Source organism: Salvelinus sp. IW2-2015, unplaced genomic scaffold (assembly GCF_002910315.2).
Source record: "Salvelinus sp. IW2-2015 unplaced genomic scaffold, ASM291031v2 Un_scaffold5042, whole genome shotgun sequence".
Lineage (NCBI taxonomy): Eukaryota > Metazoa > Chordata > Actinopteri > Salmoniformes > Salmonidae > Salvelinus > Salvelinus sp. IW2-2015.
Genome location: NW_019946309.1, coordinates 1 through 13,158, shown reverse-complemented (window position 1 = coordinate 13,158; position 13,158 = coordinate 1). Strand labels below are relative to the sequence as shown.

Here is a 13,158-nt window from a genome sequence, read left to right as displayed (position 1 = left end):
TACCATATCCAACCTCTCAGTTCCACCACCCACAATGCGATGACATCACCTGGTTTCAATGAGTTTCTAGAGACAATATCTCTCCTCATCATCACTCAATACCTAGGTTTACCTCCACTGTATTCACATCTACCATACCTTTGTCTGTACATTATTCCTTTAAGCTTTTACGCCCCAGAAACTTCCTTTTACTCTCTGCTCTAGTAGCTCTAGACGACCAATTCTCATAGCTTTTAAGCCGTACCCTTATCCTACTCCTCCTCTGTTCCTCTGGTGATGTAGAGGTGAATCCAGGCCCTGCAGTTCCTAGCTCCACTCCTATCCCCAGGCGCTCTCTTTTTGATGACTTCTGTAACCGTAATAGCCTTGGCTTCATGCATTAACATTAGAAGCCTCCTCCCTAAGTTTTTTTCACTGCTTTAGCACACTCTGCCAACCCGGATGTTTTAGCCGTGTCTGAATCCTGGCTTAGAAAGACCACCAAAAATTCAGACATTTTCATCCCAATTACAAGATTTTCAGACAAGATAGAACGGCCAAAGGGGGCGGTGTTTGCAATCTACTGCAAAGATTGCCTGCAGAGTTCTGTTTTACTATCCAGGTCTGTTTCCCAAACAATTTGAAACTTCTCTACTTTAAAAAATCCACCCTCTCAAAAACAAGTCTCTCACCGTTGCCGCCTGCTATAGACCACCCTCTGCCCCCAGCTGTGCTCTGGACACACTATATGTGAACTGATGCCCCCCATCCATCTTCAGAGCTCGTGCTGCTAGGCGACCTAAATTGAACATGCTCAACACCCCAGCCACCCTACAATCTAAGCTTGATGCCCTCAACTCACACAAATTATCAATAAGACCTACCAGTACCACCCCAATTCCGTAAACACGGGTACCCTCATAGATATCATCCTAACAAACTTGCTCCCAAATACACCTCTGCTGTTTTCAACCAAGATCTCAGCGATCACTGCCTCATTGCCTGCATCCGTAATGGGTCAGCGGTCAAACGACCTCCACTCATCACTGTCAAACGCTCCCTGAAACACTTGAGCGAGCAGCCTTTCTAATCGACCTGGCCGGGGTATCCTGGAAGGATATTGATCTCATCTCCAGTAGAGGATGCCTGGACATTTTTTTAAATGCCTTCCTCACCATCTTGAATAAGCATGCCCCATTCAAGAAATTTAGAACCAGGAACAGATATAGCCCTTGGTTCTCTCCTGACCTGACTGCCCTTAACAACAGAAAAACATCCTATGGCGTTCTGCATTAGCATCGAAGCAGCCCCCGTGATATGCAACTTTTCAGGGAAGCCAAAACCCATATACACAGGCTTAGAACAGCCAAGGCTAGCTTTCAAGCAGAAATTGCTTCCTGCAACACAAATTCAAAAAAGTTCTGACACCGTAAAGTCCATGGAGAATAAGAACACCTCCTCCCAGCTTCCAACCGCTCTGAAGATAGGAAACACTGTCACCACCGACAAATCCACTATAATTGAGAATTTCAATAAGCATTTTTCTACGCTGGCCCAGCGTTCCACCTGGCTACCCACCCTCGCACACAGCACTGCCCTCCCCTCTGCTACTCGCCCAAGCCTTCCCATTTCTCCTTCTCCCAAATACAGTCAGCTGATGTTCAAAAGAGCTGCAAAATCTGGACCCTTACAAATCAGCCGGGCTAGATAATCTGGACCCTTTTTTTCTTAAACTATCTGCTGAAATTGGCCACCCCTATTACTAGCCTCTTCAACCTCTCTTTCGTGTCGTCTGAGATTCCAAAGATTGGAAAGCAGCTTGCGGTTATCCCCCTCTTCAAAGGGACAACTCTTGACCCTAACAGCTACAGACCTATATCTATCCTACCCTGCCTTTCTAAGGTCTTCGAAAGCCAGTCAACAAACAGATTACCGACCATTTCGAATCCCACCATACCTTCTCCGCTATGCAATCTGTTTCAGAGCTGGTCATGGGTGCACCTCAGCCACGCTCAAGGCTATAAACGATATCTTAACCGCCATCGATAGGAAACAATACTGTGCAGCCGTATTCATTGACCTGGCCAAGGCTTTTGACTCTGTCAATCACCACATCCTCAACGGCAGACTCGACAGCCTTGGTTCTCTAATGATTGCCTCGCCTGGTCACCAACTACTCTGATCGAGTTGTGTCAAATCGGAGGGTCTGTTGTCCGGGCCTCTGGCAGTCTCTATGGGGGTCCACAGGGTTCAATTCTACTACGACTCTCTTCTCTGTAATACATCAATGATGTCGCTCTTGCTGGCGTGATTCTCTGATCCACCTCTACGCAGACGACACTATTCTGTATACTTCTGCCCTTCTTTTGAACACTGTGTTAACAAACCCTCCAGCGAGCTCAATGCCATACAACTCTCCTTCCGTGGCCTCCAATTGCTCTAAAACAAGTAAAACTAAATGCATGCTCTTCAACCGATCGCTGCCTGCACCTGCCCGCCTGTCCAACATCACTACTCTGGACGGCTCTGACTTAGAATATGTGGACAACTACAAATACCTAGGTGTCTGCTTAGACTGTAAACTCTCCTTCCAGACTCACATCAAACATCTCAATCCAAAGTCAAATCTAGAATTGGCTTCCTATTCCGCAACAAAGCATCCTTTACTCATCTGCTGCCAAACATACCCTTTAAAACTGACCATCCTACCAATCCTCGACTTCGGTGATGTCATTTACAAAAATAGCCTCCAAACCCTACTCAATAATTGATGCAGTCTATACACACAGATGCCATCCGTTTTGTCACCAAAGCCCCATATACTACCCACCACTGCGACCTGTACACTCTCGTTGGCTGGCCCTCCCTTCATACTCGTCCCAAACCCACTGGTTCCAGGTCATCTACAAGACCCGCTAGGTAAAGTCCCCCTTATCTCAGCTCGCTGGTCACACATAGCACACCTACCTAGCACGCGCTCCAGCAGGTATAACTCTCTAGTCACCCCCAAAACCAAATTCTTCCTTGGACGCCTCTCCTTCCAGTTCTCTCTCTGCCAATGACTGGACGAACTACAAAAATCTCAAACTGGAAACACTTATCTCCCTCACTACTTTAAGCACCAGCTGTCAGAGGCAGCTCATAGATTACCGCACTCCTGTACATACCCATTATAATTTAGCCCAAACAACTACCTCTTTACCTACTGTTTTATTTATTTATTATATTTTGCTCCTTTGCACCCCATTATTTCGTCTCTACTTTGCGCTTTCTTCCACGCAAACCAACACATCCAGTGTTTTTAGTTTATTTAACGCTTGTTTGTATTCACTTCGCCTCCATGCCTTTTTATATATTTTTATTATATACATATATTTGTTTGCCTTCACCTCCTCTATCTCACCTCACTTGCTCACATTGTAAATATAGAACTATTTTTTCACTATATTACTACTATAGTTGTGTTTTACTCCATGTGTAAACTATGGTGTTTTGATGTGTCAACCGCTTTGCCTTGATCTTGGCCAGGTCGCAATGAAATGAGAACGTGTTCTCAATTGCCTACCTGGTAAATAAAGACGTTAATACAATAAATAAATAAACAATAAATAAAAAAGGCAAGAGCGGCTTTCTATGCGGAGCTCACTCTCGCACGATTTGCTAAACCGTAGGATTTTACGATCGCATGATTTTTACTATCTTTGTGTGCGATACAGCCTCTATATGTTGAACTGATGCGCTATCACATCAAATTGATAACTGTCCCGCATCATTTCCATCCCCCATATAAATCTTGGTAGTCACTCTCACAGAGTAAATCAATAACTAATCATACATAAAAAAAAAAAAAAAACAAATAACAACAAAAAAACAATACAAAAAAAAAAAAAACACAAAAAAAAAAAAAAAAAAAAAAAAAAAAAAAAAAAACAACAAAAAGAAAAAACAAAACAACTCCAAAATAAAAAACACAAAAACAAAAAAAAAACATTCACAATACCCATAATACACATACCACTTGAGTTGGACTAGTTAACCAACTCACCACTTAGGTTCGATTCATTAAAACTAGTCTTTAACCATGGAGCACAAGCCGACCTGCCATCAAAAATTCTATGATAAATCCTATATCTGTAGATTGCAAATCTTGACTTTGAGCATGACAAGTAATTTTCCCAACAATGTTTACAACAGATTATTTCACTTATAATTCACTGTATCACATTCCAGTGGTCAGAAGTTTACATACACTAAGTTGACGTGCCCTTTAAACAGCTTGGAAAATTCCACAACAAATATGTCATGCTTTAGAAGCTTATGATAGGCTAAATGACATCATTTGAGTCAATTGGAGGTGTACCTGTGGATGATATGTCAAGGCCTACCTTCAAAACTCAGTGCCTCTTTGCTTGACATCATAGGAAAATCATAAAGAAATCACCCAAACAATTGTAGAACACCCCACAGTCTGGGTCATCCTTTGAGCAATTTCCAAATGCGCTGAAGGTACCACGTTCATCTGTACAAACAATAGTACACAAGTATAAACACCATGGGACCACGCAGCCGTCATACCGCCTCAGAAAAGAGACGCGTTCTTCTCCTAGCATACGACTCCTTTGGTGCAGAAAAGTGCAAATCAATCCCAGAACAACCTAGGACCTGTGAAGATGCTGGAAGAAACAGTACCAAAATATCTAATCCACAGAAATGATCCTACTACAGCATAACACTGACTAAAGCACCACTACAAGCCAAAGGAAGCCACTGCTTCACAAAACCACCAAAAAAAAGCCAGACTACGGTTGCAACTGCACATGGGGCACAAAGACCGTACTTTTGGAGAAATGTCCTGTCTGACTTGAAAACAAAAATAGAACTGTTTGGTCACAATGACAACTCCCTTATGTTTTGGAGGAAAAGGGGAGGCTTGCAAGCGCACCAAGAACACCAATCCCAACCGTAAGCACGGTGGCAGCATCATGTGTGGGGGCTTGCTGCCGGGGACTGGTGCACTTCACCAAAAATAGATGGCATCATGGAGATGGGAAATTATGTGGATATATTGAAGCGACATCTCAAGACAACATTCAGGAAGTTAAAGCTTGGTCGGCAAATGGATCTTCCAAATGGACAATGACAACAGCATACTTCCAAAGTGTGTGCAAAATGGCTTAAGGACAACAAAGTCAAGGTATTGGAGTGGCTATCACAAAGCCCTGACCTCATCCTATAGAACATTTGTGGCAAGAACTGAAACAGTGTGTGTGAGCAAGGAGCCTACAAGCCTGACTCAGTTACACCAGCCTCTGTCAGAAAGGACAAAATTCACCCAACTATTGTGGGAAGCTTGTGGGAAGGCTACCCGAAACGTTTGATTCAAGTAAAACAATTAAAGCAATGCCCACAATACTAATTGAGTGATGTACACTTCTGACCCACTGGGATGTGATAAAGAAATAAAAGCTGAAATAAATCATCTCTCTACTATTATTCTGACATTACACATTCTTAAAATAAAGTTGGTGATCCGAACTGACCTAAGACAGTGAATTTTTACTAGATTAAATGTCAGGAGAATTTTGAAAACTGAGTTTCAAATATATTTGGCTAAGGTGTATTAAACTTCCACTTCAACTGTAGTTAGAATTTTGTATCACAACACTGAAGTGTAAGAGCCTCCATTTTTAAATGGAGTGGACTTATATTTACCACTTGGATCCTGTTTCAGTAATAATGAAATCAGACCTTTTTTGTTGCATGTCCGATAACCTACCGTTATATATGATGGTTAAAACATGCTATATATGTCCTCTGAGTATATAAAAAAAAGTTGGTATACTTCCACTGGTATGCCATCCAGCCCTGAGTTTTCCGGACTTAAATCAAATAAAGTATTTGTCACGTGCGCCAAATACACATGTGTAGACTTACAGTGAAATGCTTACTTACCGGCTCTAAGCAACAATGCAAAAAAGGTATTAGGTGAACAATAGTAAGTAAAGAAATAAAAACAAAGTAAAAAGACAATGAAAATAACAGAAGCGGCTATATACAGTAGCGAGGCTATAACAGTAGCGAGGCTATTATACAGGCACCAGTTAGTCGGCTGATTGAGGTAGTATTACATGTAGATATGGTTAAAGTGACTATGCATATATGAATAACAGAGAGTAGCAGTAGCGTAAAAGAGAGGTTGGCGGTGGCGGGACACAATGCAGATAGCCATTAGCTAATGTGCGGGGCACTGGTTGTCGGTCAACTGAGGTAGTTTGTACATCAATGTATAGTTAAAGTGATATGCATGTATAACAACAAGAGAGTAGCAGCAGCGTAAAAAAGGGTTGGGGGGGCACACAATGCAAATAGTCCGGTAGCCATTATTTACCTGTCAGGAGTCTTATGGATTGGGTTAAAAACTGTTGAGAACGCATTTTGTCCTAGACTTGGCACTCCGGCACCGCTTGCCATGCGGTAGTAGAGAGAACAGTCTATGGCAGCGGGCTGGGTCTTTGACCATTTTTAGGACCTTCTTTTGACAGCGCCTGGGCGAGGTCCTGGATGGCAGCACTTGCCCCAGTGAGTACGCACTACCCCTCTGTAGTACCTTGCGGTCGGAGGCCGAGCAGTTGCCGTACCAGGCAGTGATGCAACCAGTCAGGATGCTCTCGATGTTGCAGCTGGAGAACCTTTTGAGGATCTGAGGACCCATGCCAAAATTTTTTTGTGCAATCTTCACAACTGTCTTGGTGTTTGGACCATTCTAGTTTGTTGGTGATGTGGACACCAAGGAACTTGAAGCTCTCAACCTGCTCCACTACAGCCCCTGTCGATAAGAAATGGGTMCGTGCTCGGTCCTCCTTTTCCTGTAGTCCACATTCATCTCCTTTGTCTTGATCACGTTGAGGGAGAGGTTGTTATTCTGGCACCACACGGCCAGGTCTCTGGCCTCCTCCCTATAGGCTGTCTCGTCGTTGTCAGTGATCAGGCCTACCACTGATGTGTCGTCTGCGAACTTAATGATGGTGTTGGAGTCGTGCCTGGCCATGCAGTCGTGGGTGAAAAGGGAGTACAGGAGTGGACTGAGCACGCACCCCTGAGGGGCTCCAGTGTTGAGGATCAGCGTGGCAGATGTGTTGCTACCTAACCTCACCACCTGGGGGCGTCCCGTCAGGAWGTCCAGGATCCAGTTGCAGAGGGAGGTGTTTAGTCAGTTATAAATTATTCTGTCCTAGTTAAAAACAAGTTATCATCCAATAGACTTTGATTAAATTTCCAATATCCTCGCCCACATGGACATTTTGTAAGAGTAATATATATGGCAATTATGTGATGGTCCGACCGCATTCTGTCCCCTAACATGTTTATGTTAATGAACGGTCAATTACCATGAGACCAGKAGTCTTTTGCATGACAATAACCGTCTGACAAAATGTAATGGACGCCACAGCCCTAATTAAGCCTGCATATTACAGTGGCATATTGCTGGTTGAGCGTGTTACCTGTAGCTCTTGGACCCAGGAGCAGTGCCAGTAAGACATGTTGCACCATTTGACAAAGAACTGCCTCTCTGGTCGGCCGGCCAATGGGACAGGGTCTGGGGCCTCGGCTGGGAGGTCCAGGGGGCGGAGCACAGGTGTAGGGGGCGGAGGTTCACCCCACTTCCAGGTCAGAACCTTCTGGACCTTACCCTTCATGCCCGGGCACTGAGGGAAATTCAGGAACAATCAGATATACATTCACAAAGAAATAGCTTGTGTAGAAAATACCTTCTTTGTCAATCATGTCAACACTACATATTGCATTTATATCTGCAATCTTCCGTCATTATACATTTAAAAAACAATGCCAGCATATACGAGGAGAGATCGGAAACAAGAGTTAAATTGCAGCTGTATAGCTGACTCAACTCAAATCAAGAATTCCATATGATGTAGGTGTAGCCACCCACACATGTATAACAGAACATGTTCTCTTTAATAATCATGTACATCCAACACCCATACGTTGAGATTCATTCTCTCTCTCTCTCACAGACATACACATACACAGGGTGGCAGGGCTCACCATGCAGCGTGGGCAGATCCATTCCCCGTTGGGTATCTCGGGGAGGGGGGGGTTGAGACAGTGGATGTGGTAGGAGGAGGTACAGGTGTCACAGCACAGCAGCTCTCCTCCATCCTTACACACCCTGCAGAACTCTATGTGATGGTCATCCTCCTCCTCTACCCATCCCTCATCCCTCCCCACCTCCTCGTCCTCCCCCTCTCCCTCAGACAGCTCCTCTCTGGCCTCCCACTGGATCCCCTCTTTCTCCTGCAGGGAGGGAGGAACAAAAAGAGAGTGGGAGGAGAGAGCGGGGGGGGGGACAAGAATGTGGGAGGGGTGTGGCGGAAGGGGTAGTGAGAGTGCAGGAAGGGGAGTGAGGAGGGAGAGGGGAGGAGGTGGGGGTGTTGAGAGGAAATGGTAAGAGAGGGAGTGGAATGATGGAGGGGAAGCGAGTGGGAAAAGGGGAGGTGATGAAGGACAGGGGAGGGTGATGAAGGACAAAGGGAAGGAGAGAGAAAGATAGCAGTGAAAGAGAGAAGGACCAGGACAGAAAAAGGTCAACATCAAAATAGGATATCACACCAATCTTTAGTCTTTAAAGAGAAAATACATACAGTGTATACAAGCAATATGGTGTTAACTCTACCTAGCCATGGGTTGGACTATGGGCCAACTTCAGACTGGGTACATTGTGTACTTACACAGTGGGGGCAGCTCCACTTGCCCTCGGGGGCCTTCTCCATGTCGGGGTCCAGACAGACCATGTGGTAGGCCCTGGGACAGGTGTCACACAGGATGATCTCCCCTCCCTGCTGGCACACCTCACAGTAGTCCTGGTGGTCTGTCTCATAGCCGTCACCATCCTCCTCAACTGGGATGGGAAGAGGAGGAGTTAGGAGGGAGGGAGATGGTACATGATGATGTTCCTGTTAAAAACATCTAATATTATCAGAGGATTGGCTGAGAGTCCTTGGTTTCAGCCCAGAGCAACTACATCTGATTCCTCTAGTCACACAATCATCAGCAACACAATTAGTTGAATCAAGTGTGTTAGTGCTGGACTGGAACAAAAGCCTGCACCCCCTATAGCTCTCCTGATCTAAGGTATGTGACTGACCACTAGTCTACATGCTATAGCCCAAGCTAGACACCTCCATTACATAGAATAAGAGGTCAAGAGATGACAGTTGCGCTCCCATGCCAACCTTTCTTCTTCTTCTTGGCGGTCTTGACCTTCTTCTTGGAGCGGCTGCTGTGGCTGTTGTTGCCGTCCGACACTTCAAAGATCCCGTCGTCAAAGTCACTCTCCACGTCAAGCTCATCCTCCTCACTCTGACAACACAGGGAAAGAGAGACAAAGATACAATGATAGAATTGTGGGACAGAAGTATGGCAAGGCTTACTGCATATCAGTTGATTCTCAGACAAGTTAGTGTTCTTACCGAGGATCTCTTCCTCTTGCTGTTGAAGCCTCCCAGTTTYATCTTGAGCGGAGCCACCTTCTTGGCTTTGGGCTTGGGGGCAGGCTTAGGGTTGGGCTTGGACCTCCTGCGAGCATTGGGTCCTGCAGAGGGAGATGGAGTTCAATTATTCCCTTATTCTACAATGAATAGCCAACAATAATATTTTACATGGTCCCTCCATCTGCATTCCTTTAACTTGTTCCTCACCTTTGCCCTCTTTGGTCTTGGCCTTGCGGAGTGGGGGTGCAGGCACAGCGGGTACAGCTACAGGTACGGAAGCGGGTGTAGCTGGAGGGGAGTCTTTAGTGGCACTACCCCCCGCCCCTGTATCCCCTCCTGCCACCACCATGCTTTCCACGGCCGCAGCCACGTTGGCAGCTGCCAGGGCTGCGTTGGCACTGGCACAGCCCTACAGAGGGTTAGACAAGGCAGGATGGAAATCAGGACCGTTGCTATAAAGAACATGCAATCATAGTCAAAATACATTTGTAATGTATTGTTTAGCAATGTTATGTTATGTAATAGCAATGTAATGTCATGTTATAGCAATGTAATGTAATAGCAATGCCTTGTATTGGGTTGTGTTACCTTCAGAGGGTTGTTGGTGCTGAACTCCCTCCACTTGGCCATCATCAGAGTCATCATCCTGGACACAGCGATCTTGGGGTTCTTGGCTGCGATGAGGGGTCTGGGGAAGTGAGGCCAAAGGAGTGGCAGAGGTTAAGTTTGGGGCACTCTACAGGGGGGCCGGCAGAAAGTGGATGTTTGCGGTTTTCAGGGATATAGTATTTTCAACATAACTTCCATTTGCTCTGAAAAACAGATTTGGGGACTCCTTTCAAGCATCTTTTTACGCCTGCTATGTTAGTTTAAGTTCGGGGTAGAAGTAGGGGCAGTTTCAGACTGGTCGTAGCTAGCTCAGTCACACACAGATATGAAGTAACTTTCTCCCCCGATCCACAAAAGCTGCGCTATCCAGGTGAAGTGGTACTGAAACCTGCTACAGTGGAAATAGAAATAGAAGGAGAATAGCAAAAAGCAAGTAGAAAACATGAGACGTGAGAGAGGTGTGTTAACCTGACAAACTGGCTGAAGGCCTTGTAGTTGGTGATGGTGGTGTAGTCCTTCTGAGTGAAGACATGGTCGATGTCTTTCATGCCCCAGTCCTCCAGCAGCTGAGTCGAGCTCTTGGGCTCCTGGAGAGGGGGCGGAGTGAGGATATCATTACATTCAGGGTCACTGAGCTAACAGGGTCATTAAGTGGATTGCAGGGGCTGCTTCAAATCCAAACAGAGAACAGCTCCAACGTCTCCCTTGTTCACCCCACCCGCACCACCCACATCCTCTTAGCCTTCATCCTCACCTGGCTATCTTCATCATCATCTTCATCTTCATCTTTCTCTAGTTCTGGTTCTTTGCGTTTACTCTTGGAGCTGGATGAGCCTCCACCTTTCTCCTTCTCTCCACTCGTCCCTCCTCCCTTCTTCTTGTCTTTGGAGGAGCTGGAGCGCTTCTTCTTCTTCCCCCTCGGGGCGTAATCACTTCCCTCGCTTTCTGACCTGGCTCTACCTCCTCCTCCCTCTTCCTCCTCCCTCGCTACTTGCTCCACTGCTAAGAAGGGTTCTGGTGAGCTGACTGGCACCTCCTGAGAGGAAACAAAATGAGTCAACATAGATGCAAATATGAAGAAAGAAATCTCACAAATGCTGAAAATGTATACTAAGGACAGGTCAAAAGGGTCAAAGGCTAGGGGCTATCTGTATTGTTATTATTATACTTCAAAATGCATTCTTCCCTCCCAACTTCCTTGGAGAAATCCCTGATATCAGTGACTAGGATACTGCATGTAAGGAAGGATGATGCCCATCCTACCTCTCTGACAGGTCTTGGTCTCTTGTTGATCCTGCTCTCACGGCTCTTCTTGGCTTTCTTCTTCTTCTTTGACTTGGTGGGGACCTCGACGTCAGACACAGCCTCTTCTGGTTCCTCCTCATCTGCCGATGGAAAGGGTACAGGAATTGATTGAATATAATGCATAATTGATTGAGATAATTACGAGATAATTATATTAATTTAAAAAAATATTCATAGATTACCGAGGGATTTGTATAAAATTCTAAAACTGTCAACTCCAGACAAGCTTTATTGACAGTGTTTTGGATACATTTTGATATAAAGATATGCACTGCACGCCAGCTGCCAGTTCAGTACGCATGACTCGTGTGACTTTGCCAGCAAATGGTCGTGGACGCAACTTCTAACAACAACACGCATGCATTGGCAGTGCAAATATTTACGCACTCTCTATTGGTAGCTAGCTAGCTAGCGTGCTATCAAGTTTGCCAGCTAGTGTAGAAGCAAAACATTCGGCTAGCTAGCGAACTGGGCTGCCTAATGTAAATTGTCACTACCAGCACCAGACTAGAGTAGCTAGCAAATCAGCTAGCTAACTAGCTAACGTACCGTTAACTAACGTTACCAACCTGCAAGCTTGTTCTGAAAAAATAGATCGCTGACGATGTCTTACCATGTGCAAGTCCTGTAGGTTCCAAGTCTTCCCGCTCGTCCTCGCTTCCAGACATATTTCAATAATAATTAATTTAAATTAAAAGCGAGCTAATCCCTCCACCGAACCCTGCCCGATCTTGTGAGGGAGGAGGGCAAAAGACGTGTGGGTGGTGGAGAATGGAACGGGGGTGTCCTGGGGAGGGGGGGTCGCTGTAAGAAGGAAAAAAACATTTGCTTGAATTAGCAATCCTATTGGTATTTCTCGAATAATAATAAGTATATATTACATTGACAGGTCACGGTGTGACATGTTAACTATCTTATTAAATCGAAAAACATTTGTTTTCAATTGGCATGCCTGTCCACACCGCACAGGAAGCTGTAGCAATGGACACCCGTCAATCATCGTGTATTGAATAGATAGGTGCATTATAGTACTCTCTGGAATACTGCCCCACTCGCGATACAAACTCAATTTAGGCAAACTTACAGTTACAGTCAGGGTTCAAGTGAAACCCCTAAGACTTGTGAGAAACTTACTGTAGTCCCTGTTAGAMATGGGTTTCCTTCGTGTAATAATTGWCTCTCAGCAATMGTATTAGTCTTTAATATAAATTAATGAGCAACAATATCCAGTAAAATATGTCGTTAATGACCCCYCAAAACACGTTGCACACTCCGTCCCCCTTCTCTCCCCCAGCCTCAGTGGCTAGCAGAGCTTAGCTAACATCCTCACAAACACACAAAGGGGGCAGACATCCCAGAATAATCCTCCCCCCTCCCTCGGACTCACACAACTCTGCATAGTTACCTCGCAACAGACAGACCATAATACTCAGCTTGCACGCACCTCCCCCCTCTACACACGCACACACACACATGCTCATGCACATACATTTCTACTGCACACACACCCTTCCTCCCAGCTCCTTAGAAACCCCGTTGTCATGGATACACTCCTCCTCCCGCCCTCTCTCTGACAGACCATAATACTCCAGCCACCAACATCCCATAATAAACACAACTCCTAAAAAGACAGGAGAAAAAATACCAGTCACATGGTCTCCAGGGAAACTCTAGGCCACTGGTGACAGACCATAATATTCACAGACTGTCCTCCTGGCATGTCTACCACTGCACCCAGAAGACCTATGGAAGC

General features: G+C 45.3%; 1 protein-coding gene across 2 annotated transcripts in view; it reads right to left on the bottom strand.

Annotated features, from left to right (window-relative positions):
- The window catches only part of LOC112077913 (chromodomain-helicase-DNA-binding protein 4), a 22,604-nt gene extending 9,809 nt beyond the window's left edge, over positions 1–12,795 (bottom strand). Inside the window, exons 1-13 of one of the 2 annotated variants that reach the window (XM_070441873.1) lie at positions 12,540–12,795; positions 12,019–12,209; positions 11,364–11,485; positions 10,855–11,136; positions 10,569–10,687; positions 10,080–10,179; positions 9,699–9,900; positions 9,471–9,592; positions 9,234–9,360; positions 8,730–8,899; positions 8,047–8,295; positions 7,482–7,685; positions 6,585–7,135 (exon numbers count right to left, since the gene is read on the bottom strand). In XM_070441873.1, the coding sequence (XP_070297974.1) occupies positions 6,797–7,135; positions 7,482–7,685; positions 8,047–8,295; positions 8,730–8,899; positions 9,234–9,360; positions 9,471–9,592; positions 9,699–9,900; positions 10,080–10,179; positions 10,569–10,687; positions 10,855–11,136; positions 11,364–11,485; positions 12,019–12,073 (2,091 nt within the window). In that variant the 5' untranslated portion in view covers positions 12,074–12,209; positions 12,540–12,795 and the 3' untranslated portion in view covers positions 6,585–6,796. Of the gene's footprint in view, positions 1–6,584; positions 7,136–7,481; positions 7,686–8,046; positions 8,296–8,729; positions 8,900–9,233; positions 9,361–9,470; positions 9,593–9,698; positions 9,901–10,079; positions 10,180–10,568; positions 10,688–10,854; positions 11,137–11,363; positions 11,486–12,018; positions 12,210–12,539 lie in introns of those variants that run through there. The other variant, XM_024144315.2, reaches the window with a different exon arrangement.
- Between the last annotated feature and the right edge of the window lie 363 nt (positions 12,796–13,158).